The sequence below is a fragment of the Gorilla gorilla genome, chromosome 5, assembly GCF_029281585.2.
Source record: "Gorilla gorilla gorilla isolate KB3781 chromosome 5, NHGRI_mGorGor1-v2.1_pri, whole genome shotgun sequence".
In the NCBI taxonomy this organism is placed as follows: domain Eukaryota; kingdom Metazoa; phylum Chordata; class Mammalia; order Primates; family Hominidae; genus Gorilla; species Gorilla gorilla.
In genome coordinates this window covers 48,701,557-48,729,167 of record NC_073229.2, presented here as the reverse complement: position 1 = coordinate 48,729,167, position 27,611 = coordinate 48,701,557, and the positions used below count along the sequence as shown (strand labels likewise).

The 27,611-nt window shown below is 46.3% G+C and overlaps 1 protein-coding gene across 1 annotated transcript; it reads right to left on the bottom strand.

Annotated features, from left to right (window-relative positions):
* Window positions 1-384: 384 nt before the first annotated feature.
* Window positions 385-24,056, bottom strand: MUC22 (mucin 22). Its single transcript, XM_055389961.1, has 4 exons — window positions 23,987-24,056; window positions 5,324-9,502; window positions 2,832-3,217; window positions 385-651 (listed from the first exon to the last, which is right to left on the bottom strand). The coding sequence occupies exons 1-4, from the start codon at window positions 24,054-24,056 to the stop codon at window positions 385-387; spliced, it is 4,902 nt and encodes a 1,633-aa protein (XP_055245936.1).
* Window positions 24,057-27,611: the final 3,555 nt, after the last annotated feature.

Sequence of the window (27,611 nt, the reverse complement as noted above, 5' to 3'; positions counted from 1 at the left end):
CAGGGATGAGAAACGTTGACCCTGATGTGGCAGGAAATGGGAGAGAAGATGTCCTGAGGGTGGTTGTCGTGACTCCCCACAACAGAGGCTGAGACTCAGGAAAAACTCACAGAAGCTTTGACTTGAAGTCCCCTCCAAGCCAGTCAAAGTCTCTGTGGTCCTTTTGCTGGTTCTTTTCTTGACCTAGTCCATGTCCATCTCCATGGATCACATCCTGGGAACCTTCCTATGCTCCATTTTAATTATTTCATGATCATTATTTTTTTCTCCTCCGTGACCCCCTCCCACCCATAATATGTTTTGATACTCAATCTATGGCCACAGCCATCTTGTCCTGCCGTGGCCTCCTTGGTGGCTTCCTCTGTGATCCACTCCACGGTGTCCTCAGTGGCCTCCTCCATGTCCATAATGCCCGCCATGATTCACTCCATAGCCATCTCCATGGATGTGGCTCAGTCCACGGCCCACTCTATATCCAAAGCCATGTGTTCCTCCATGTCCCATTTCAAGTTCTCCTCCATGAACCAGTGCATTTCCCAGGCTGTGGAATGTCCCAGAGCCCAGGCCCAAGTCCAGGTCCAGACCAAGGCTGTGGCTGTGGCCATGGGGGTAATAAATACCACAATATCTCAGGGGGAAGAAAAGGTCTCTCTAAAAGAAAAAAATAAATACATTGATAAATGAAAATTAAGTCTCCTCTCCCTAATCACCATACATGACTGTTTCACCAATGTCAGATTTTCACTTTTCCAAACTGCCCATGTTCTCTTCTCTTTACCACCATCCTTACTATGATCTCTGTCTCTGTCTCTCTTTTTTTTGCTTGTTCTTTTACTCTTTCTCCGTCTGACAAAATAAGCTTCCCTGTTACCTTATTAACATATCATCTTTATGTGCGTACTCAGGCCCTAGCTCTGCAGATCATAAGGTTATGTGTTTTTGGACTTCCAAGACAAAGGTAAATCCATACCCCTATGTGAAAGGCACAGAGACTCACTTGACAGACAGTCTTTCTCTTTGTTAGTCAGCTAAGAAAGCTCAGAACAGGTACGTGGAATTGAGAGCCCTAGAAAGCTGTCTACACAGAGCCTTGAGATTATAGGCATGAACTCCAGAATCCAAGTAACCTGAGTTAGAGTCTTATATCTGCCACTCACTACATGTGCTGGGGCAAATAGCTAAGATCATGAAGCTCCAGATCCCTCACTTGTAAGATGAATATAATACATCTGGCCACGGGATTGTAGGCCAGATTAAATAACATTGTGCATTTTAAACATTCAGCCTTGAGCCTAGCACGCAGTAAAAACTCAGTGTCCACTTTCATTATTCTCTCTTGATCTTGCAAATGAAATAATAAAGTAATTTAGGGAGTAATTCTTAGATGCTGGTATTTATTATGTAGCCCACATACGGAGAGAGGCTGAGAATTCTAAAATAAAGAACCTCAGCAAATTGACTATATTATCCAAACCTTTTGTGACTTCCGTATTTTTCATTTTGTCCATTTTTACCAGTGGTATGTTGTCCAACACTTAATAACAGGCTCTCCGAGGGAAAAGTGCTGATTTGTAGTGTTTGACAATTGCTGTGGTGTAAGTATTTCCAACACAGCATATTTTAAGCTACCAGTGTCATACCACTCAGCTCAGAATTGGGAAGAACTGCACAATCTCTTGTGGGCCAGGATGAGCCAGCTCCAGCACACCACTGATTTATACTCTGCTTCACTCCTCAAATGGTGACTTACCCGCAGGATCACAAGAAAACAGGAAGAACATCAATAAATGTGAAATCAATGTAAGAAAAATATGTATTCAAAGAACAATCAAGACCAGAGAGCAGAGATGGAGTGGGAGGTCAGAGAGTAACAGTCACAGGCCACACAAGGAATTGCTGTGAGGACCAGAAATTTGTCATACATGAGACAATCGGAAGCCCGCATTTTGGATGGCTGAACATTTTTATGCTTCTTTCTTTTCTCTATTTCTCTCTCTCTTTCTTTCCTTCTTTCTTTTTTCTTTCTCTTTCTCAGTTTCTTTCTTTCTTTCTTCCTTTCTTTCTCTTTCTTGCTTTCTTCCTTTCTTCCTCGTTCTTTCTCTTTTTCTCTCTCTCTCTCCTTCCTTCCTACCTTTCTTTTCTTTCTTCCTTGTTCTTTCTCTTTTTCTTTCTCTTTCCTTCCTTCCTTCCTTCCTACCTTTCTTTTCTTTCTTCCTTCCTACCTTTCTTTTCTTTCTTCCTTCCTTTCGAGACAGGATCTTGCTTTGTCACCCAGGCTGGAGTGCAGTGGCACGATCTCTGCTCACTGCAACCTCCATCTCCCAGGTTCAAGCGATTCTCGTGCCTCAGCCTCCAAAGTAGCTGGGACTACAGGTCCATGCTACCACTCTCGACTAATTTTTGTATTTTTAGTAAAGACAAGTTTCACCATGTTGGCCAGGCTGGTCTCAAATGCCTGGACTCAAGTGATCCACCCTCCTAGGCCTTCCAAAGTGCTGGAATTACAGGGGTGAGCCACTGCGCCCAGCTGCTTCTTGCTTTCTTTATGTTTATGTCCTCCTTGTTCTCTCTCAGTATTTCCCTTGTTCTGTCAGTATTTCCCTTCACTTTGGCCCCAACTCCACCTTTTCCCTCCTCTTTTTCTACTTTGCTTCTCACTTTCTCTGACTTAAGCATTCTCTCTGGTCCTTATATCAGGCTAGGTGATTCTTTCCTTCTGAGCGCACCAACTTACTCCCCTTTCTCATTCTGGATTTTTCCAAAGCACTGCTGACATGATTCCCCCCTGCCTTCTTGCCAGGCTCCCCTATGAACCCACCCTGGGTACTCACCAGACAAAAACTCAGTCCTACTGACAATCCAACAGCAGCCACAACTGCAGCCAGGGAAATGAGGATGATAGCCCAGGGCTGTAAATATCCACTTGGTTTGATCACGTTTGTGGGTGTGTGGCTCATGCTAACTGTGTTTGTGCCCATGGACACCGGGCCTGTTTCCTGGAAGGTGCTGCTGGTTGGCTCACGGGTGGATCCTGTGGTGGTCCGGACGCCATGGGCTGAGGTGGTAGATGATGCTCCCATAGTGGATGTACCCAGGCCAGAGGTGTTTAAGACTATTCCTGGCACAGTATGGCTGGCAGCAGAGCCCGTGAAGTCCATTCCAGGGGCCATGGTGACAGAGCTGGAGGCAGTGGGTCTGGTTCCAGTGGTTCTGGTGCCTATGAAACAGGCCACACAAGATGATGCATTTGTAGCAGAGATGATTAAAGGGGAATGGGGGTGCTTAGAGCAGAGGAGGGTGAATCTAACAAACCTATGGTGGAGGTGGCTCAGGAGAGGTGTGGTGGGGGAGGAGAGATGGTAGAAAGCGATTCTGCTGTGGCCATGTCCCCAGAATGCAGGTGGGTGTCATACAGAGAAGGAGGTAGAATGTGTCACCTGGTGGAGTTGGTGATGGAGGAGGCAGAAGTTTGAGGAAACGTTATCGCTATGGGTTCAGAAGTGGAAGATCTATTTGACTTCAGAAGTGGCCATCCAAATAGAAGAGGGCTGGCTGATAAAAAGGAATGAATTAACAGCATTTGCAGTGACCTGGATGAGATTTTAGACTATTATTCTAAGTGAAGTAACTCAGGAATGGAAAACCGAACATCGTATGTTCTCACTGATATGTGGGAGCTAAGCTATGAAAATACGAAGACATAAGAATGATGCAATGGACTTTGGGGACTTTGGGGGAAGAGTGGGAGGGGGCGAGGGATAAAAGACTTCAAATATGGTGCAGTGTATACTGCTAGGGTGATGGGTGCACCAAAATCTCACAAATCACCACTAAAGAACTTATTCATATAACCAAATACCACCTGTATCCCAATAACTTATGGAAAAAATTGAAAATAAATCAAAGCAGACCAAATAAGTGGGTGGGCTTGTATACAAAGCGGCAGGCCCTGCTTCTCTTGTGACTGTGATCACTGGGTGTAAGGAGGGAGCTGGAGGAGGAGATGGCAGAATTGGATTCACTCATGGGCATGCCAGTGGCCGTGGCTGGGAGAGAGGTGACATCATCTACCACACTGTGGTGGTCAGCAAAGGAGGTGAGTGTGCTTGGGCAGATGTGGGAGGACCTGACCCAAGTGGAGAAGGCTGCTCACAGGGATAGGAGAGGGTGGGCTCAGACAGGTGCGAGCAAGAATCAACACAGCAGAGGCGGTGGTGGCGGCTTAGGTAGCGATGGGTGTGCCTAGGTCAGAAGTGGTTAAAATGGGATCACAAACAGCACCAGTCATGAGAATAGAAGTGAGTGTGCTTAGAACCAAGAGGATAGAATCAGATGTAACCGGCTTGCTGATGGCAAGTGCCAGAGAATGAACAAAATTGTTTGGTCTCAGACTGAAGCAAAGGTTGCCAAATTTTTTCTGTAAAGGTCCAAACAGCAAATACTTTAGGCTTTTGGGCCAGGCTGTCTCTGTTGCAAATACACTGAAAATCAGAAAAGCAGCTGGAGACAAACCATAAATGAATGGGCATGACTATGTTCCAGTAAAACTTTACAAAACCAGGTAACAGGTGAGACTTGACCCATGAAATGTGGTCTGCCAGCCTCTGGTCTAGAGTCAATATATTGATAGGAGGTGGCGGTGTCACAGATGGTTGGTTGAATAGAGATAATCTACTTGGCACCGAAGTGGGAGCATTTCACAAAACTGTGATGGGCCAGTAGAGTTGAGGCGGGCTTGCTGGAGGAAGATGTGACAGATATGATGCACTTGTGGTTTACTATATTGTGGTTCTGATTGCAATGAAAGTGGTGGGCTCTTAAAAAAAAAAAAAAAAAGAGGTGAGACCAGAGTAGAGGCAATTAGGGTTCCAGAAGAGGAAATTTTTTTTTTTTTTTTTTTTTTTTTTGAGACGGAGTCTCGCTCTGTCGCCCCGGCTGGAATGCAATGGCGCGATCTCTGCTTACTGCAAGCTCCGCCTCCCGGATTCACACCATTCTCCTGCCTCAGCCTTCCGAGTAGCTGGGACTACAGGTGCCCGCCACCACGCCCAGCTAATTTTTTGTATTTTTAGTAGAGACTGGATTTCACCGTGTTAGCCAGGATGGTCTCAATCTCCTGATCTCGTGATTCGCTCGCCTCAGCCTCCCAATGTGCTGGGATTACAGGCATGAGCCACCACGCCCAGCCTAGAAGAGGAAATTATATCTAACTGTGTGCTGGCTTGACTTGAACCAGGGCAGAGATGATAGAAACAGGTGAACAGCTGGTGGTTGCCACTGGAGTTAAAATGTGTGGGCTCAAAGAAGACATGGGGGTTAGTACCTGACATAGGTGTGTTGGTGATGGGCTGGATAGAAACGTCAGTGGCCTTGGTGGGTACAAAAGTGGTGGAAGAGACAGTGGTGGAGGCTGCAGTGGCCCCAGAAGCTGTGATAGAGACTGTGGTGGTCTCAGAGCCTGTGAGGGAAGTTGCAGTGGGCTCCAAGCTTGCAGTGGAAGCTATGGAGGTCTCAGAGCCTATGATGAAGGCAGTGTTGGACTCAGAGCCTGCACTGGAGGGTGTGGAGGTCTCAGAACCTGTGGTACAGGCTGTGTTGGTCTCAGAGCCTGAAGTGGAGGTTGTGGTGGTCTCAGAGCCTGCAGTGGAGGCTGTGGTGGTCTCAGAGCCTTCAGTAGAGGTGGTGGTGGCCTCAGAGCCTGCAGCAGAGGATGTGGTGGCCTCAGAGTCTATGGTAGAGACTGTGGTGGTCTCAGAGACTGTGGTAGAGACTGTAGTGGCCTCAGAGCCTTCAGTAGAGGCGGTGGTAGTCTTAGAGCCTGTGATATAGACTGTTGTGGTCTCAGAGCCTGCGGTAGAGGCTGTGGTGATCCCAGAGCCTGAGGTGGAGACTGTGGTGGTCTCCAAATCTGCGGTAGAGGCTGTGGTGGTCTCAGAGCCCGTGGTAGAGACTGTGGTGGTCTCAGAGCCTGCAGTAGAGGCCGTGGTGGTCTCAGAGCCCATAGTAGTGACTGTAGTGGTCTCAGAGCCTTCAGCAGAAACTGTGGTGGTCTCAGAGCCTGTAGTAGAAACTGTAGTGAGCTCAGAGCCTTCAGTAGAGGCTGTGGTGGTCTCAGAGCCTTCAGTAGAGGCTGTGGTGGTCTCAGAGCCTTCAGTAGAGGCTGTGGTGGTCTCAGAGCCTTCAGTAGAGGTTGTGGTAGTCTCAGAGCCTTCAGTAGAGGCTGTGGTGGTCTCAGAGCCTGTGGTAGTGACTGTAGTGGTCTCAGAGCTTTCAGTAGAGGCTGTGGTGGTCTCAGAGCTTTCAGTAGAGGCTGTGGTGGTCTCAGAGCTTTCAGTAGAGGCTGTGGTGGTCTCAGAGCTTTCAGTAGAGGCTGTGGTGGTCTCAGAGCCTTCAGTAGAGGTGGTGGTGGTGGTCTCAGAGCCTGCTGTAGAGGCTGGGATGGTCTCAGAGCCTACAGTGGAGACTGTGGTGGCCTCAGAGGCTGTGGTAGAGGCTATGGTGGTCTCAGAGTTTTCAGTGAAGACTGTGATCATTTTAGAGCTTGCAGTGGAGACCTTGGTGGTCTCAGAGCCTATGGTAGAGGCCACAGTGGTCTCAGAGCCCATGGTGGATGCCATGGTGGTCTCAGAGCTTGTAGTAGAGGCTGAGGTGATCTCGGAGACTTCAGTAGAGGCTGTGGTGGTCTGAGAGCCTGTGATGGAGACTGTAGTAATCTCAGAGCCTTCAGTAGAAGTGGTGGTGGTCTCTGAACCTGTGGTAGAAACTTTAGTGGTCTCAGAGCCTGTGATGGAGACTGTAGCGGTCCCAGAGCCTTCAGTAGAGACTGTGGTGGTCTCAGAGCCTGTGGCAGATACTGTAGTGGTCTCAGAGCCTTCAGTAGAGGTGATGGTAGTCTCAGAGCCTGTGATAGAGACCATGGCTGTCTCAGAGTCTGTGGTGGAGACTGTAGTGGTCTCAGAGCCTTCAGTAGAGGCTGTGGTGGTCTCAGAGCCTGTAGTAGAGGCTGAGGTGGTCTCAGAATCTGCAGTAGATGCTGTGGTGTTCTCAGAATCTGCAGTAGAGACTGTGGTGGTCTCAGAGCCTGCAGTGGAGGCTGCAGTGGTCCCAGAGCCTTCAGTAGAGTCTGTGGTGGTCTCAGCACCTGTGGTGGAGACTGTAGTCATCTCAGAGCCTTCAGTGGAAGTGGTGGTGGTCTCCAAGCCTGTGGTGGAAACTGTAGTGGTCTCAGAGCCTGTGGCAGAGACTGCAGTGGTCTCAGAGCCTTCAGTAGAGGCTGTGGTGGTGTCAGAGCCTATGGTAAAGACTGTGGTGGTCTCCAAGCCTGTAGTAGAGGCTGTGGTGGTCTCAGAGCCTGTAGTATAGGCTGTTTTGGTCTCAGAGCCTGCGGTAGTGACTGTAGTGGTCTCAGAACCTTCAGTAGAAGCTGTGGTGGTCTCAGAGTCTGAAGTAGAGGTTATTGTGGTCTCAGAGCCTTCAGTAGAGGCTGTAGTGGTCTCAAAGACTGTGGTGGAGATGGCAGTCATCTCAGAGCCTTCAGTACAGGTGGTGGTGGTCTCTGAGTCTGTGGTAGAAACTGTAGTGGTCTCAGAGCCTGTGGTGGAGACTGTAGTGGTCTCAGAGCCTTCAGTAGAGACTGTGGTGGCCTCAGAGCCTGCAGTGGAAGCTGTGGTGGTCTCAGAGCCTTTATTAGAGGCTGCAGTGGTCTCAGAGCCTGTGGTAGAATCTGTGCTGATCTCAGAGCCCATGGTGGAGGCTGTGGTGGTCTCAGAGCCTGTGGTAGAGACTGTGGTGGTCTCAGAGCCTATGGTAGAGGCTCTGATTGTCTCAGAGCCTGCAGCAAAGACTGTGGTCACCTCAGAGCTTGCAGTGGAGACCTTGGTGGTCTCAGGGCCTATGGTAGAGGCCATAGTGGTCTCAGAGCCCATGGTGGATGCCATGGTAGGCTCAGAGCCTGTAGTAGAGGCTGTGGTTGTGTCAAACCCTGTAGTAGAGGCTGTGGTAGTCTCAGAATCTTCAGTATATGCTGTGTTGGTTTCAGAATCTTCAGTAGAGGCTGCGGTGGTCTCAGAGCCTGCAGTGGAGACTGTGGTCTCAGAGCCTGCAGTTGAGACTTTGGTGGTCTCAGAGCCCATGGTGGAGGCTGCAGTGGTCTCAGAATGTGCTGTAGAGGCTGTTGTGGTCTCAGAGCCTGTGGTGGAGACTGTAGTGGTCTCAGAGCCTGCAGTAGAGACTGTGGTGGTCTCTGAGCCTGCAGTAGAGGGTGTGATGGTTTCCGAGCCTACAGTGAAGACTGTGGTCATCTCAGAGCCTGTGGTAGAGGCTGCAGTGGTCTCAGAATCTGCAGTAGAGGCTGTGGTGGTCTCAGAGCCCATGGTGGAGACTGTGGTGGTCTCAGAGCCTGCAGTAGAGGTGACGGTGGTCTCAGAGCTTGTAGTAGAGTTTGTGGTGGTCTCTGAGCCCATGGCGGAGACCACGGTGGTCTCAGTGCCTGTGATAGAGACTGTAGTGGTCTCAGAGCCTGTAGTGGAGATGGTGGTCTCAGAGCCTGCCGTAGAAGCTGTGGTGGTCCCAGAGCCTGCACTAGAGACTGTGGTGGTCTCGGATCCTGCCGTGGAGGTGGTGGTGATCTCAGAACCTGAAATAGAGACTATGGTGGTCTGAGAGCCTGTGGGGGAGGGGGTGGTGGTCTCAGAACCTGCTGTAGAGGCTGTGGTGGTCTCAGAGGCTTTAATCAGGATTGTAGTGGTCTCAGAGCCTGTGGTAGAGGCTGTGGTGGTGTTAGAGCCTGCAGTGGGGGCCACAGTGGTCTCAGAGCTCATGCTGGATGCCGTGATCACCTTGGAGTCTGCAGTTGAGGTTGTGGTGGCCTCAGAGCCTGCCGTGGAGGTGGAGGTAGTGGTGGTCTCAGAACCTGCAGTAGATGCTGTGGTGGTTTCAGAGCCTGTGGTAGAGACTTTAGTGGCCTCAGAGCTTGCAGTGGAGGTGGTGGTGGTCTCAGAGCCTGTGGTAGAGACTGTGGCAGTCTCAGAGCCTGTGGTGGAGGCCATGGTGGTCTCAGAAATTATGGAGGAGGCCATCGTTTTCTCGGAGCCTGCAGTGGAGGTTGTGCTGGAGGCCATGGTAGTCTCAGGGACTGTAGTGGAGGCTATAGTAAAGGTTGTTGTGGTCCCAGAGACTGTGGAGGCCACGATAGTTTCAGAGCCTGCAGTGGAGGCTGTGGTTGTGTCATAGCCTGCAGTGAAGGTCCTAGTGGAGGCTATAGTAGTCCCTGAGTCTGTGGTGGAGGCCGTGTTGGTCTCAGAGCCTGTGGTGAAGGCTACAGTAGAAGCCATGGTGGAGGCTGAGGTTGTCTCAGAGCCTGTGGTAGAGTCTGTGGTGATCTTAGAGCCTGTAGTTAAGGCCGTAGTAGAGGCCATGGTGGAGGCTATGGTGGTCTCAGAGCCTGTGATGGAGGCTGTGGTGGTGTCGGAGCCTTTTGTGAAGGCTGTGGTATTCTCAGAGCCTGAGGTGGAGAACAAATAAGGTGGTGGGAATGGGTTAAAGATGAATTTGCAGGCTTAGTATAGTGTTACTTTCACATATACTCAGTACTGCTTATTCATTTATTTATTCAGTTATTGAGGGCTTAACATGTACCTGGTATTTTACTAAACTCTGGGCATACTCCTGTCAGCAAAAGAGATATGGGCTTATAATTTAGTAAAGAAGAGAGCTACAACATAAAATATAAATACACATTGGCTTAAGTGCTGTTAAAGAAAGCAGTGGTGCTGCTTTAGATACTGGAGTCAGAAAAGGTCTCTCTGAGGAACTGACATATGAACTGAGATCTGAAGGATAAGAAGGCAGCCATTTGGGCTGGGCGCAGTGGCTCAAGCCTGTAATCCCAGCACTTTGGGAGGCCGAGGCAGGCGGATCGCCTGAGGTCGGGAGTTCAAGACCAGCCTGACCAATATGGAGAAACCCCATCTCTACTAAAAATACAAAATTAGCCAGGCATGGTGGCGCATGCCTATAATCCCAGCTATTCAGGAGGCTGAGGCAGGAGAATCACTTGAACCGGAAGGCGGAGGTTGCGGTGAGCCAAGATTGCACCACTGCACTCCAGCCTGGTCAACAAGGGCAAAACTCCATCTTAAAAAAAAAAAAAAGAAGGCAGCAATTTGAAAGGCCAGGAGAAGGACATCACAGATTGATAGCATAAGTGCAAATACCCTGAGTTGTTAATGAGCTCGATGTGATTCATGAATAAATAGGAGACCAAGGTGGCTGGAATGTAGTTACTGAAGGAGAAAATGAGGCGGTAGAGAGACCTTTTCTAACCATAATCTCTGAAGCAGGACCCCTGCCTTTTTAACAACACATAACCCAAAGGTGTATTTACATTCTTTATATTCTAAACTCTTCTTTACAAGAACATAAGCCCACATTTCTTTTGCTGACAGGGGTATGCTCAGAGTTTAGCAAAATACCATGGTAGAAAGGTTAAATTTCATCTCAAATACAATGAAGACCCACTAGAATAACATACTCTGATTAATTTCTCTTTGTTTTTATTTTGAAAAAAAAATCACAAATTCTTTTGTAACAAGTATAACACAAAGAACCCTTTTCCCTGAATCATTTGGGAGTTACTTGGTAACCTGATGTCTCATTATCCTTCAATACTTTATATATTCTCATACGCAACCATAATACAGCCATCAAGATCAAGAAATTCACATGAATATATTGCTGCCACCTGATCCTTAGATCCCTTTCAAGTTTTGTTAGTTGTTCTAATAATGTCTTTAATAGTAAACCAGTTCAATTCAGAATCGTGTGTTGTTTTTCGTTGTTCTGTCTCTTTAGTCTTCTTCAGTCTGGTGCAGTTCTTCCATCTTCCTTTGATCTTCATAACTTTTAACCTTTGAAGATTACAGGTCAATTATTTTATAGAATTTTCCTTAAACTGAGTTTTTGCAATGTTTCATCATGATTAGGCTCATGTTATTAATCTTTGCCAGGAAAACCACTGAAGTGATGCTGTATTCTTCTCTTTGCATACTATCAGGTGACAGATAATATCAATGTGTCCCATCATTGATGATGTTCTCTTGGATTACTTGATTAAGAAGGTGTATCCAGGCTGGTTTTTCTCCCTTTGTAGTTAGTAAATATTGTGTTGTGATTATAATTATGAAATTTCTCTCTTTATCCCTAATAATATACCTCTTCTTAAGCCTATTTTGTCTGATATTGAAATAGTCAATTTTTTTTTAAATTGATGTTAGCATGGCTAACATACAGTATGGCTGTATCTTTCTTCCTCTTATTTTTATCCTATTGTTTACCCTATTTGTAGTTATTGTTAGTTAAAATGTATTTCTTGGTTGAATATTATTTATTTGGGGCTTTCTTTTTTAACCAATGTGTCAATCTCTGCCTTTTAATTGTGGTGTCTGGACCATATACATTTAATGTAATTATAAATACATTGGGTCTGATTCTTTTTTAGAGACAGAGTCTTGTTCTGTCACTCAGGCTGTAATGCAGTGGCACAATCACGGCTGACTGCAGCCTTGACTTTCTAAGCTCAAGAAATCCTCCTGCCTCAGCCTCCGAACTATCTAGGATCACAGGCACGAGTCATGATGCCTGGCTAATTACTTTTTAATTTTTATTTCTTGTAAAGATGGGGTCTCCCTATGTTGCCTGGGCTTGTCTCGAACTCCTGGGCTCAAGTAATCTTCCTGCCTCAGCCCCAAAAAGTGCTGGAATTACAAGTGTGAACCACTGTAGCTGGCCCTGAATTTAATAGTCTTCATATCTGTTTTCTATTTTTCTCATCTGATCTTCTTTCCTTTTCCTCCATTTTTCGCCTACTTTTTTTTTAATTAACCCAGTATTTTGTTTTTTGTTTTGTTTTGTTTTTTGAGCGTCTTGTTCTGTCACTCAGGCTGGAGTGCAGTGATGGGATCTCAGCTCACTACCAATTCCACTTCCCAGGTTCAAGTGATTCTCCTGCCTCGGCCTCCTGAGTAGCTGGAACCACAGACATGTGCCACCACGCCCAGCTAATTTTTGTATTTTTAGTAGGGACAGGGTTTCACCACGTTGCCCAGGCTGGTCTCTAACTCCTGGCCTCAAGTGATCCACCTGCCTCAGCCTCCCAAAGGGCTGGGATTACAGGCATAAGCCGCTGCACCATGACCTGAGTCATTTTTGACCCCATTTTATTTCCACCATTAGCTTATTAAATATCATTCTTATTTGTGCCATTGCTCTAGGATTTACGATATACACCTTTATCACTGCCTACCTCCCAGTGAGCTCATTCCTCTTCATGTAAAGGCATGAGAGTCTCAACACAGTACACTTCCATTTCCTTTTTCTATCCCTTGTACCACTGTTGTCATACATTTTATGTCTACATATAAGCCTCATAATTCATTGTTACTCAAATATATTATCTTTTGATTAGAATTTAAATGAAAAAATTTTATTTTTACCCATATATTTATCATTTCCAGCACACTTCATTCCTTTTTGCATAGATCTAAATTTTTTCTTCCTGAAGAACTTTTACATTTAAAAAAAAATGTCAGTCTTGCCTGGCGATTCACGCCTGTAATCCCAGCACTTTGGGAAGCAGAGGCAGGCAGATCACCAGGAGTTCGATACCAGCCTAACCAAAATGGAGAACCCCCATCTGTACTAAAAACACAAAATTAGCCAGGCATGGTGGCACATGCCTCTAATCCCAGCTACTCAAGAGGCTGAGGCAGGAGAATCGCTTGAACCCAGTGTGTCCAGAATTGGTGGGTTCTTGGTCTCACTGACTTCAAGAATGAAGCCGCGGACCCTCACAGTGAGTGTTACAGCTCTTAAGGTGGCGTGTCTGGAATTTGTTCCTTCTGATGTTCGGATGTGTTCGGAGTTTCTTCCTTCTGGTGGGTTTGTGCTCTCACTGGCTCATGAGTGAAGCTGCAGACCTTCACGGTGAGTGTTACAGCTCTTAAGGCGGTGTGTGTGGAATTGTTCCTTCCTCCCAGTGGGCTCGTGGGCTCGCTGGCTTCAGGAGTGAAGCTGTAAACCTTTACAGCGAGTGTTACAGATCATAAAAACAGTGTGGACCCGTAGAGTGAGCAGTAGCAAGATCTATTGCAAAGAGCAAAAGAACTAAGCTTCCACAGTGTGCAAAGGGACCTGAGCAGGTTGCCACTGCTGGCTCGGGCAGCCTGCTTTTATTCTCTTATCTGGCCCCCACATCCTGCTGATTGGTAGAGCTGAGTGGCCTGTTTTGACAGGGTGCTGATTGGTGCGTTTACAATCCCTGAGCTACATACAAAGGTTCTCCACGTCCCCATCAGATTAGTTAGATACAGAATATGGACACAAAGGTCCTCCAAGGCCCCTCCAGAGCAGCTAGATACAGAGTGTCGATTGGTGCACTCACAAACCTTGAGCTAAACACAGGGTGCTGATTGGTGTGTTTACAAACCTTGAGCTAGATACAGAGTGCCCATTGGTGTATTTACAATCCCTGAGCTAGACATAAAGGTTCTCCAAGGCCCCACCACAGCAGCTAGATACAGAGTGTCCATTGGTGTACTCACAAATCCTGAGCTAGACACAGGGTGCTGATTGGTGTATTTACAATCCCTAAGCTAGACATAAAGACTCTCCACGTCCCCACCAGACTCAGGAGCCCAGCTGGCTTCACCCAGTGGATCCCACACCGGGGCCGCAGGTGGAGCTGCCTGCCAGTCCTATGCCATCCGCTCACAGTCCTCAGCCCGTGGGCGGTCGATGGGACTGGGCGCCGTGGAGCAGGGGGCGGTGCTCGTCAGGGAGTCTCCAGCTGCACAGGAGCCCATGGAGGGGGTGGGAGGCTCAGGCATGGCGGGCTGCAGGTCCCCAGCCCTGCCCCACGGGAAGGCAGCTAAGGCCCAGTGAGAAATCCAGTGCAGCGCCAGTGGGCCGGCACTGCTGGGGGACCTAGTACACCCTCCGCAGCCAGTGGCCCGGGTGCTAAGCCCCTCACTGCCGGGGCCTGCAGGGCCCGCTGGCTGCTCCGAGTGCGGGGCCGCCAAGCCCACGCCTACCTGGAACTCCAGCTGGCCCGCAAGCGCTGCGCACAGTGCTGGTTCCCGCTCGCGCCTCTCCCTCCACACCTCCCTGCAAGCTGAGGGAGCCGGCTCTGGCCTCAGCCAGCCCAGAAAGGGACTCCCACAGTGCAGCGGTGGGCTGAAGGGCTCCTCAAGTGCCACCAAAGTGGGAGCCCAGGCAGAGGAGGTGCCGAGAGCAAGCGAGGGCTCTGAGGACTGCCAGCACGCTGTCACCTCTCACCGGGAGGCGGAGGTTGCAGTGAGCCAAGATCGTTCCATTACACTCCAGCCTGGGGCAACAAGAGCGAAACTCCGTATCAAAAAAAAAAAAAAAAAAAAAAGTCAATCTCCAGGAGGCAAGGTCTTCCAGTTTTTGCTTGTCTAGAAAAGCCTTCATTTCATCTTCATATTGAAAATATTCTTACTCCGTGTAATTCTAGGTTGATAAAGTATTTTTTTCTTTCAGTATTTTAATGATGTTGCTTCTTTATCTTCTGGTTGTCATGGTTTTTCACAGGAAGTCTGTTATGCTTGTCTTTGCTCCTCTCTATACAATGTGTCTTTTCTAGCTCGTTCTAGGATTTCCTTTTTATCACTGATTTTTAGTTATTTGATTACGTTGTACTTTGGTATGATTTTTTAAAGTTTATTTTGCTTGATATTTGTTGAGTTCTTGGGATCTGTGAGTTTATAGTTTTCATCAAATTTAATTTTTTCAGCTACTATTTCTTTAAACATGTTTTCGGTTCCCTTTTTTTCTGGAACTTCAATTACACATATTGTAGACAAAACATTGTCTCACAAAATCACTGGTATTCTATTCATTCATTTTCAGCCCATACTCCCTCCACCCCATAGTCCCTCTCACCCTCACAAGATTCTGACAAAACATGCCAGGCTGCCACTCTGTGGAGAAGTCCACTTCATCCAATTTAGTTTCTTGCTCTGTCACCCAGGCTGGAGTGCAGTGGTGCTATCTCGGCTCATTGCAACTTCCACCTCCCGGGTTCAAGGGATTCTCCTGCCTCAGCCTCCTGAGTAGCTGGAAATACAAACATGCGCTACCACACCCAGCTAATTTTTGTATTTCTAGTAGAAACAAGAGTTTTGCCATGTTGGCCAGGCTGCCCTCGAACTCCTGACCTCAGGTGATCTGCCCACCTCAGCCTCCCAAAGTACTAGGATTACAGGCGTGAGCCCCCGCACCCGGCCCAGTTCAGTTTCTTATATCCTTCTCTGGGCCACTGCTGTCTCCCCTCCTGTCCAACCCTGATATCTGCTTTGCTCTGCCTCACCTAATGATCTGGGGCTTAATCATTCAGGAAGGGAAGAGAAAGTAGAAAACAAAACTGATTTATGTTTTTAAAAGATGCTGTGTGAAAACTGGCATGTAGGAGAGCAAGAGTGAAAACAAAATGAATTAAGAGCAGTAATTATTGCTTGAACTAGGATGGTAGCAGGGGAGATACATTTCAGTGGATGAATACAAGCTATGTTTTGAAATTAGAAAAGTAGAACCAATAGGAAGTGTTGAAAGGCTGCATGTGGTGGATGACACGAAAAGAAGTCAAGAACAACTTCTAGCTTTGGGGCTTACGCAGAGTTGGAAATTAGTTCTACTTATCTGAATGAATAGGGATGAAGTGGAGGTTGGAAATATTAGACTTTGAACTTTTTGTGCCCATTAGATATCCAGGAGACTGTTGGCAGTTGGAAACCTGCACTTAGTTCTCAGAGGAGAAATCAGATCAAAAGACGTGAAACTGGAAGTCATTTAAATATACATTGTATTTAAAGCCATGAAGCTGACTGAGATCACTTGTCTGGGAGAGTATAGTTGGAGAATAGGGCGCTGGACCAAGCTCTGGCCACTGCATCATTCAGATAGAGGAGGAGACGCAAATGAATGAGACTGAGAAGGAGCATCCAGTAAGGCAGAAAGAAAACTCTAAAAAGTGAATCAAGGAAGTCAAGAGAATAGAGAGGCTCTAGCAAAATATGGCAGTTAGCTGAATTGATTTTTGCAGAGAGATCAAGTAAGATATGGCCTGGGCCATGTCCATTGGATTCAGAGACAATATGGAAGTGAGTTTAGTTTATTGAAAACAGATTTGCATGATGGGGTAGACCCCAATTGGAATGAATAAAAGAATAAATAAGTATATATGGAGGCTTACGGATTTCATAGAAAAATAAAAAGAGAAATAACAAAAGACATACCTCCACAAGGACAAAGGATGGAGAGATAACAGCACAGGAGATATTTAATTTTTTTTTTTTTTTTGAAGGTAATAGGCGGATGAGTGGTAACTCTCCAACACAACAGAGAAAGCTTCAACATACAGGCCTCCATTGGGGGTGAGAGTAAGTCAGCTACTGGTAGATTATTAATTCTGTGGAATCCTGGAAAGATTCGGGAATTGCAACTGGGTTCCTCTGAAGATTTGGGTGTGGCATGTGACTAAATATAGGAAGGACAGTTGAAATACAATGTAGCTAGGAACTGTCTCTCAGCTCCAGATCACTCTTTCCACTCAAGGACTTGGATGAATACACCTCTCTCCCTTTTAATAGCTTGGGGTTTTATCTTTGGAGATACTGAAACCAAAAAACTCTAGACCAGTGATCCCAGGCACTGCTGAAGGCAGGAGTGAAAGTGTATCCGGAATTGGTGGGTTCTTGGTCTAACTTCAACAATGAAGCCGTGGACTCTCGCGGTGAGTGTCACAGTTTTTACAAGTGGCGTGTCCTGAGTTTGTTCCTTCTGATGTTCAGATGTGTTCGGCGTTTCTTCTGGTGGGTTCGTGATCTCACTGGCTTCAGGAGTGAAACTGCAGATCTTCGCAGTGAGTGTTACGGCTCATAAACGCAGTGTGGACTCAAAGAGTGAGCAGCAGCAATATTTATCACAAAGAGTGAAAGAACAAAGTTTCCACACTATGGAAGGGTACCCAAGCGGGTTGCCACTGCTGGCTCAGGGCAGCCTGCTTTTATTCCCTTATCTGGTGGCACCCACATCCTACTGATTGGTCCATTTTACAGAGCCCCAATTGGTCTGTTATACAGAGAGCTGATTGGTCCGTTTTGACAGGGTGCTGATTGGTGTGTTTACAATCCCTGAGCTAGATACAAAAGTTCTCCAAGTCCCCACAGAGCACTGATTGGTGCATTTACAAACCTTGAGCTATACACAGGGTGCTGATTGGTATGTTTACAAACCTTGAGCGAGACACAGGGTGCTGATTGGTGTATTTACAATCCCTTAGCTAGACATAAAGATTCTCCAAGTCCCCACCAGATTAGCTAGACACACGGTGCTGATTGGTGCATTTGCAAACCTTGAGCTAGACACAGAGTGCTGATTGGTGTATTTACAATCCCTTAGCTAGACATAAATGTTCTCCAAGTCCCACTAGACTCAGGAGCCCAGCTGGCCTCACCTAGTGGATCCCGCACCTGGGCCACAGATGGAGCTGCCCGTCAGTCCCGCGCCGTGCGCCAGCACTCCTCAGCCCTTGGGAAATCTACGGGACCGGGTGCCGCAAAGCAAGGGGCAGCGCTCGTCTGGGAGGTTCTGGCTGCGCAGGAGCCCATGGCGGCATGGGGGAGGCTCAGGCATGGCGGGCTGCAGGTCCGGAGTCCTGCCCCTCAGGGAGGCAGCTGAGGTCCGGTGAGAATTGGAGCGCAGCACCCGCCGGCACTGCTGGGGAACCCGGCGCACCCTCCGCAGCTGCTGGCCCAGGTGCTAAGCTCCTCACTGCCGGGGGCCGGCTGTGCTGGCCACGCCAGCCCCAGGCTCAAGAGTGTGGGCCCCCCCGAGGCCACGCCCACCTGGAACTAGTGCTGGCCCGCGAGCGCCGCAGGCAGCCCGGGTTCCCGCCCGTGCCTCTCCCTCCACACCTCCCTGAAAGCTGAGGGAGCTGGCTCCGGCCTCGGCCAGCCTGGAGAGGGTCTCCCACAGTGCAGCGGGGGGCTGAAGGGCCCCTCAAGCGCAGCCAGAGTGGGTGGCGAGGCCGAGGAGGCTCCGAGACTGAGCGAGGGCTGCCAGCACCCTGTCACCTCTCAAAAGGTTTTACTGAAACTATGCAATTAAGGAAATGCTTACACCCTGAACTGTAAAACCCACATTACCCATTCCCTTACTCAGCTTCCAGCACTTCAGCAGATATGCTAGTATGCTCTAGACAGGATCTGGAGAATTCTTCTTGTGGAAAGAAATTAGCCAACACTAGATACTGACATTTTGAGGATCTTCCCAATCAAAACTGCCACGTCTCTGCTAAATTACCCTAAAGCTAAGTCCACCAGTTGACAGGCCCTACCCCTGCTCACAAAGCTTCCAGGCATCATATTAGTGCCTCACTCAAATGCAAAGGAGGATTACCAGATATTTGAGAAAAATCTCTAGCTTGAAATATAGAGACCAAAACAAATATCCCTATGAAGCAAAGCCAGAGAGAACTGAGACAATGCAAACAGCAAAACCAACTTCAAATGTCCTCAGCAATATAAGAGAAAGTATAGCACCCTCGAAAAAAAAAATAGTAAGAGATGCCATCTTAAAAATGGTTGTAGAGAAAAAAAAGATCTCTTTGAAAAAAAAAAAACCTCAAAATTCACTAGAAGGATTTGAAGACTTTAGAAGCTGAGGACATCTCCCCAGAAGAAAAATAAAACGACAGAGTTGGAAGACAGAAGAAGAAATATAAGAAAATTAGAGTGTCAGCCCAGGAGGTCAAACATCCAAATTATAAGATTTTTTCAGAAAGACAGAACAGAGAAAATGGACGAGAGGCAATTATCAAAGAAAAAAATGCAATAAAATTTCCCAGAACTGACTGATACAACTTTCTACTGTACAAATTCCTAACACAATGAAAGAATCCATACTATGACACCATATCATGAGATTTTAGAACAGTAGTTTTAAAAATCTGAAATCCTCCAGAAGAAAAAGAATGGGTCTTTTACAAGAGGTCAGTAATCTAAATATCAGACTTCACAATCTAGGATCTAGGAATAGTGGATCAACACCTTTAAAATCCTGAGAAAAATCATATCCATCCTAGAATTCTATAACCAGCTAAACTATGAGTCAAATGTGAGGGTGGAATAAGACATTTTCAGACGTATAAGGTCTATGGACAGCTGGGCCCATTTTTCTCTTCTTCCTGGGCACATGGCTAAGTTACAGTTCCCAACCTCTCTTGTAGCTAGGTAGGGCTACATGTCTAAGCCCTAGTCAGAGGCCCCTGAAGGGAAGGAATACATATTAATTTCCACCTCATTTCTTTTAAGAGTAAATACCTATTCCTTGATTTCTGCTTGTATATATATTTTTAATTTCTGTATATTATCATGTTTTGATATCTTAACAAACTTTTCTAGCTAGGGAGAGACAGGACCTTCCAGGGCTAGCCAATTCTTAAAAGTAGCAAAGGGCCCACCCAGGAGCATGAGCTGATATGCAGACTAACCATTCCAGAGCCATAGCTCCTCTATCTGGCCCATATACTCCAGGAAACAATATTTATCTGCCTTAGTCATTCCAAAGCCAAGTACTAGGCAACTAGGTGGTAATCAGCCATAAAGCTCAAAGAACACAGGAATTATTCAAACCAGCCAATCCTAAACTGTTCACCCTGCCTTTCCTTGCCTTTCCCACAGAAACCCAATAAAAGGAAAGACATAAATCTTTCCTTCACTCCTGTCTTCTGCCTCCTGACTACCTTGGTGTCTTTCTCAGGTGGTCCCGCATGGCAGTGCCATGCCTCCTGTCTCTAGGGCCTGTAAGCCTCTCCTCTTGTGGCTGCACTTTGACTGACTGTATCATAAAATAATACAAAATACTGTTTTTCTCCCCTCACCTTGGGCTGAAATGATGATGACACTGGAAACCATATGTTGAAGATGGAAGAACCATATTCACCCAGGATCCCTGAATGACTGCATGGAGCAGAGCTCCCACCATCCTATAATACTTACCTTAGGACTGGTACAAGGGAGAAAAATAAACTTGTTTTTCAAAGCCACTTTCAGGATCTCCTTGTTACAGCAGCTTAGCATTACCCTAACAGTGCATAAGGTTTTAAAATAATTTCCCACCATAAACTCTCTCTCTCAGGAAGCTTCTAGAGAAAGTGATGCTCCAAGATGGAAAAATAAAGCCAGAAAAAAGATAAGAATTTACAAGGGAAAAAAGGGAATTTCCAGAATGTTGCTGAATACAGATTGCAGGACAAGAGACCTAGCAAGCAACCAGTACTGGTTGGACAGAGGCTTCTAAATGGGATTGCTCTGGTTGGACAGAGGCTTCCAAATGGGATTGCTCAAGGGAAAAAACTGAAACTGATAGATTGCCTCGTGTGTATCGAAAAGACAGGGATACTTCTGGTGGAGGTTTTGGGATGAATTAATTACATATATGAAGAAAACTATGGACATTTTAAAAATGAGGCTATTATTAATATCTAGAAAAACAAAAATTACAAGAACGGATGGTCATCACAATGCAATTATATGACCCAGTTATAAATGTTACTAGAGGTCATTTATACTTATTATAATGTCATCACAATGCAATTATATGACCCAGTTATAAATGTTACTAGAGGTAAAATTTATAGTTATCATAATGTAAACACTAAATGCTAGTTTAACACCAAAAATTTGATACAGTCATTTGGGGAGAATTGTGAGCGGGAATGTGAGACAGTAAGTGTGTAGGGGGAGTGGTCTAACCTAAATCTTTCTTTTCATTAGAAGGAAGACAATAAATCATGCCCAAAGCAGGAAAAAAAAACCAAAAAACCTCAACCAACAAAGAAGTAATGGTAGTAAGAGAATTTATGGCCGGGTGCAATGGCTCACGCCTGTAATCCCAGTGCTTTGGAAAGCTGAGGTGAGAGGATCCCTTGAGCCCGGGAGTACCAGGCTGCAGTGAGCTATGATGGTGTCTCTGCATTCCCGCCTGGGTGACAGAGTGAGATCTTGTCTCTAAATAAATAGATAAATGCAGTATGAACGTAAATGCCAACAGGCACCCTGGGAAGCAGGACTCAGAATAAGAAGCAATTGGGGCAAGGGAATCAGGGGCTGAAGTTTTATGAGAAGCCTTGTAGGACTACAAGTATTTCTTTTTCAGAACTACTTACATCCATTACCTAATACAATAAAATAAAATAAACAAGTGAGTGGGAGGTGAGAAGTGACATAGCAAGTGTGGGGAAGTCCTTCAAGAATGGGGGTGAGGGGCCGGGCCCAGTGGCTCACACCCGTAATCCCAGCACTTTGAGAGGCCAAGGTGGGTAGATTGTCTGAGCTCAGGAGTTCGAGACCAGCCTGGGCAACACAATGAAACCCCGTCTCTACTAAAATACAAAAAATTAGCTGGGCGTGGCGGTGTGCGCCTGTAGTCCCAGCTACTCAGGAGGCTGAGGCAGGAGAATCGCTTGAACCTGGGAGGCAGAGGTTGCAGTGAGCCGAGATTGCAGCACTGCACTCTAGCCTGGGCGACAGAGCCACACTCCATCTCCAAAAAAAAAAAAAAAGAATGGGGGTGAGGAGGAGAGTGGAGGGAGAGGTGGTGGCTGAGGAGTGATGCGGGGACGTTAGGATGGACATCATTCAGTGTTTGGTCCAGGGACCTCTGGGATCACACTGTCTGAAGAACCCACGCCATCCCACCAAGCTTACTGAATCAAGGTCTTGCTTGGTGGGGTGTCAGGGCCTGGAAACCCAAGTTTTTAATTGTCTCATTGGATGATACTTGTGCATACAGAACTGAGCTTGTTTGGATGTTGATGGAAAGGACCCAAGAAAGGTAAAGCGAGATGGGAGGGGAAGGAGAAATGCACTGAGCAAAGCCCCTGAGACGGCAGGAGGGTGAGAAGGCGCCCAGCGTTCAGATGGAGGAGTTGGTCCTTGCTAATCCACTGTAATGGGGCTACAGGAGACACTGTTGGTTATAGATCTAGTGGTAGGGAAAGAGGAGGGGCCTTTCAGCCCTTGCACACTTGCTCCCTTTTGTTAGGAAATATTATTTAAGTCTATGTTTTACAGTAGACCAAGTGTTCCATGGGGGTCAAGACCATGGCATTTCCCACTCCATTCCTCACCATGGCCTAGCACGCAGCAGTGCCTGGCCCAGAGGAGGAGCTCTATAAATGTTTGTTGAATGACTACATGAATGACAGTTTCTTCTGAGATAAGGGGACTCTTGTTTAAAATCAGACAGATAGGACTGGAGTTCAGGATTAGGACAGGCGATGGGCAGATCTGGAAGGCATGGGTAGGTAGAGAACAGTTGAAGCATTCAGGGTGAAGGCAAGGGGAAAGAGAAGAAAAAGAACGCCGAGGGAAGTGCCGAAGCGGGCGAGGGAGCGAATCCAGAGTGGGGTGCAGGAAACAGATGCATACTGAGGAAGAAGGGGGAAGCACTCCAAATCCTCCACATCATCCAACCTATACCTTCTATTTCAACCCCACCTCCCACTTCTTGACGAGCCATCCTACAGTAAAGGCAATGGAATGGATGAGTCAATTAACCTGGTGTCTCATAATTAGGGAAGATATGTTGATGTAAGAAATCAAAGACTGGAGTGAACAGTACTATCTCAGACAGCCCATTGGAGTCACACGGAGCCCAATTCACTTCTCCCCTGGGCTGTTTCCTTTCACAGCCATTGCTGATCCAATGTCAGAGACAACCCCTCAGTGGCCGAACTCCGGTTTGTTTCTACCAGGGAAGTTCTCAGGGGATTATACATGGATTTGGAATCAGGCAGCATCCGAAGAAGGGTTGAAGCAAAAAATCAAAAAACAGTAGATGTTGGCGTAGATGCAGTGATCAGGGAACACTTCTACACTGCTAGTGGGAATGTAAACTAGTACAGTCACTATGGAAAACAGTGTGGAGATTTCTTAAAGAACTAAAAGTAGATCTACCATTTGATCCAGTAATCCCACTACTGGGTATCTACTCAGAGGAAAAGAAGTCATTATACAAAAAAGACACTTGCACACACATGTTTATAGCAGCACAATTCACAATTGCAAAGTCATGGATCCCAAATGCCCATCAATCAACGGTGGATAAAGAAACTGGCATGTATATACGATGGAATACTACTCAGCCATAAAAAGGAATGAATTAATGGCATTTGCAGTGACCTGGATGAGACTGTAGACTATTATTCTAAGTGAAGTTACTCAGGAATGGAAAACCAAACATCGTATGTTCTCACTGATAGGTGGGAGCTAAGCTGTGAGGACTCAAACGCATGAGAATGATACAATGGACTTTGGGCACTAGGGAGGAAGGATGGGGGAGGCACGAGAGATAAAAGACTACAAATAGGGTGGGTGCAGTGTATACTGCTTGGTGACGGGTGCACCAAAATCTCACAATTCACCAATAAAGAACTTACATAACCAAATATCACCTGTACCCAAATAACCTATGGAAAAAAACCAAAGAAGGATTGAAGGATTTTTACTTGACTTTAGACTGAGATCCTGGTTTTAATTTGGAATTAAGAATGCTATTGGAACTAGAATTTTCCGGTTAAAAAAAAAAACTTTTATCCAAGATACAAAGGAAAGTAAAATCTCACCCCCTTCCATTTCCCCAGCACCAGCCCACCGCCCCACCACTTGTGCTCACAACCACAGCTGGGGGAGACTAATACAGATTTGCTTCTAAGACAGCATCAGAATCATGGTCAGTGGAATTGGGATCAGTACTGGCTTTTGCAGAAATGGGCAAAAAAAAAAAAAAAAGTGAATCATCATTGTTTCTGGAAGAAGAGTCATGCCTGGGCAGGGGATTCCCCATCTCCTTCAGGGCTTATGTGGCCTCCATGCCTCTCTCCCTCCTTAACTGCTAAGTCACTTACTGGGTCCCAGAAGTCCAAAGAGAAGCAGCCACAGGAACCAGAAGGCAGGAAAGATATTTCCTCTTCTCATCTCTAAATGATGCACATAGAAGTTGTCATTTAGATGCCTGGGCTCCAAAGGTAGGATAGGTCAAAGAGGCAGAGAGACAAGGGGCAAACCCCCTGGGCCTTGATAGAAAATAAAGTTGCACAAAAAGACCCAAAGGCCAGCCAGTGCCAGGGTAAGCCTTGTAGGCAGATGGGATGGTTGGGGGGAGCCCCCAAATTGCTCCACAGTTTGGCTTCTTATTTTTCTTCTTTTTTCCTCGCAAACGTGTCTGTGGCATTTATAGCTGATACTGAGTAGGGGAGGCCAGAGCTTTGGGTCCTCCCTCCCCAGGGAGGGGCATCTCCGCACTGTGCTTTCTGCAGGGCCGTTTGGAGAGATGTACCCTACAGGAATCAAGGCGGAGGAGAGAGCCAAGTCGGCAAGACCAGAGGGCGCACACATGAGGAGGGGCAGGGAGGGAGGCAGAATGAGGGGATCAAACTTGTCGGAGTGGAAGGGACCCACCCTTTGAACCAGAGCTGACCTGAAACCTGTTTTCCCTGGGTATGCCTCATTTTCAAAGCAGGAGGCCTTTGTAGAAGAAAGAAGGAAGAAGAGAAGAAAAGGAAACAAATGGATGGTAAAGGTCAATAGCAGTCTATCTAGGGGAAGCTGGGGATTTGGAGGGTGAGAAGAGCATCAGGACACACGCCCAGCTTTCTCCAGAGTGCTCCTTCCCAGCTGCAGAGCAGCACGTGGCTACGTGAGTGATACACTCCACTCCCTGTGAGCTCTCCAAGGGTGGGGAAAGTGGACACTGAGTGAGTCTCACTTCTAGTATCAAGCGGAAGTGAATAGGGAAGAGGATGGGGCAGGGAACTACCCATTTCCCTGAGTCAATCTTTGGCAATGGCTTTTAAGCATAGGTCAGGGACCCTGACTCACCTGCGTCCCTATTTCTAGGCTCACAACTAGCAGTTGATTGAAATTTACCCCGTGTAATTCAGATATGCAAGGAAAAATGTAGTTTGGCTTGCTATAACTCACCCAACTCAGTTTACAGACTCTCTTTCCCACCAATGGCAGGGAAGCCTGGGGTTGGAAATGAGGATATGGGTATAAGCTTGCCAAATATTGGTGATGAAATTTCATTTTCTTTTAAAAGTGTCTCTTTTGGAAGGCATACTGTGTGGTTCTAATTATATGAAAGTCAAGTACATGGAAAAATCAACTGATGATGATTAAAGTCAAAATACTGGCTACCTCTAGGGTGGCACTGATGGGGAGGAGGCAGGGGAGGCTTCTGGGGTGATGAGAATGCGGCACATCTTGATCTGGAAAGTGGGTAGGTGAGTGTATGCATGTGTTAAGATTCAACAATTGGCCGGGTGCGGTGGCTCATGCCCGTAATCCCAACACCTTGAGAGGCTGAGGTGGGAGGATTGTGTGAGCCCAGGAGTTCAAGAGCAGTCTAGGCAACATAGCAAGACCCTGTCTCTATTTCTTTAAAATAAATACATTAAAGAATTAAATAAAATTCGACCACTTGAGCACTTATGTGTCCACTCTGTACATTTTACTGCATATATTTTAAGCCTCAATTTAAAGATTAAAAACAACAGTCAAGGGTACAAACTTTCAGTTATAAGAAGAATGAGTTCTGGAACTTTAATCACATGGAGACTATAATTAACAATATTATATTGTCTATCTGAAATTTGCTAACACACACAGAAAAGAAATGGTAAATATGTGTTGGTGATGTGTTCATTAGTTTGATAGTGGTAATTATTTCACAATGTATACTCATCAAATCAACACATTGTACACGCTGAAAACATATAATTTTTATTTGTCAATTTTACCTCAATAAGCTTGGGGGGAGAGTTAAAAACAATAAGAAAGAAAAAAATTTTGGTGGCTCACGCCTGTAATTCCAGCACTTTGGGAAGCCAAGGCGGGCGGGTTAGGAGTTTGAGACCAGCCTGATCAACATGGTGAAACCCCATCTCTAATAAAAATAAAAATAAAAATAAATTAGATGGGCGTAGTGGTGGGTGCCTGTAATCCCAGCTACTTGGGAGGCTGAGGCAGGAGAATTGCTTGAACCCGGGAGGCAGAGGTTGTAGTGAGCCAAGATCGCACCACTGCACCCCAGCCCGGGTGACACAGTGAGACTCCATCTCAAAAAAAAAAAAAAAAAAAGAAAAAGAAAACAATGTTTCAGGTCTCTTTTGGGTAAATACTTGGCCATATGAAATTTAATGCCCCTCTCAGGACTGTTTTCCCCATTTCAAGGGCTCTCCCCTCCACTTCTTTCCTGCACGTCCTCTGAGGGGGAATTTATGCCTCCTACTGGCAGTGTGGGAACAAGACTTCGGCCCTTCAAGCTGGTCTCTCCTGAGCTCCCTCTGATCCCATCTGGTCACTGGGATCCTGCATTGGCATCCAACGACTCTGAGACACAGTACTACCATTGTCTTCATTTTACAAATAAGGAAACTAAACCATGGAGAAGTCAAGTAATTTGGCCAAACTCACAAAGTTAATAAGTGATGGAGTCAGGAATTAAACTATCAGTCCAGCTGCAGAGCCTGTGCTCTTCGCCATTATAAAAGGAGGTTGTCATGTCTAAACAGGACTTTGAGTCTGGCCCCTGAATATCTTCCTCCAACCAGACTGCCTGTTCCCAACCTCATCTGACATAGAAATTCTGGAGCTGTCACTGTTAGAAAGTATGCGGAATATAAAACCACAAAGCTACAGAGGCCGAGCTATGTGGAATTTGAAAAACAGATGGATGAGTCATCATAAGGGACATGTCGGGAAAATTAATGAGTTAAGAGCAGGTTGCTCGAGTGGAGCTGACTGGTCCGAGATCATTTTTTTAAATGCCTCCTTGGAGAGTCTGAGTCATGAGGGTTCTCATGACTATGAAGGAAAGAGCAAACAGGGGTTGTGGGCTTAGGACTTGGGTTTGTTTTAGAGAGTAAGAGATTAGTTTCGCACAGAGTAGGGAATTCCAGGGACCCGGCAATTACGTAGAGTACACAATTTATAAACATAGCATAGATTTGAAATTCGCCCTTGAATGACCTGTGCTGAAAGTTTGATTTAGGAAAGGCCTGTGTTCCAGATTCTCGCTGCCATCTCTCTCAACCTCATCCTGTACTGGCTTAGATTTTCTTCAACCTGGCTGGACAAGGGGTCTGCTTTCCCTTCTAATTTTAGTTTATCCCCAATTCAAGTAGAGTTCTTTTCATCACAAGGAGTCTCGGTGGTACCTTCCATATAGCATATAGTTTATCAGAAAGTAACAAAAAGAAGAAGATTTTCTGTGAAATATAGCCTGATATGGTCTATGTCTGTGACCCATTTTCCCACAAACGGACCACTCTGATGGCAGCCACCATCCCTGGATTTGGAGATCTCTCCTACGGCTGCTTAAGCTTCTTCAGCTATCTGGAGCCACCATTTGTGTAGAAATGTCCTATGTGCTTGAGTGCCCATCTTCAAATTTTCTGTTGTGTATACGTTCAAAAACAATTTTGAAAACCTGTTTTCCCTCCTCTGTCTATGTTTAATCTAAATTTTTAT

What these genes read in the sequence shown, in the direction of transcription:
- MUC22 (XM_055389961.1), bottom strand. Translation starts at nt 24,056, where the DNA reads ATGAGAAGAGGAAATATCTTTCCTGCCTTCTGGTTCCTGTGGCTGCTT. An exon ending in CTTTGGACTTCTGGGACCCA is followed by an intron (nt 9,503 to 23,986) that starts GTAAGTGACTTA and finishes TCTCCACCTCAG; the next exon opens with GCTCTGAGAATACCACAGCC. An exon ending in CACCAACACACCTATGTCAG is followed by an intron (nt 3,218 to 5,323) that starts GTACTAACCCCC and finishes CCTGTTTCATAG; the next exon opens with GCACCAGAACCACTGGAACC.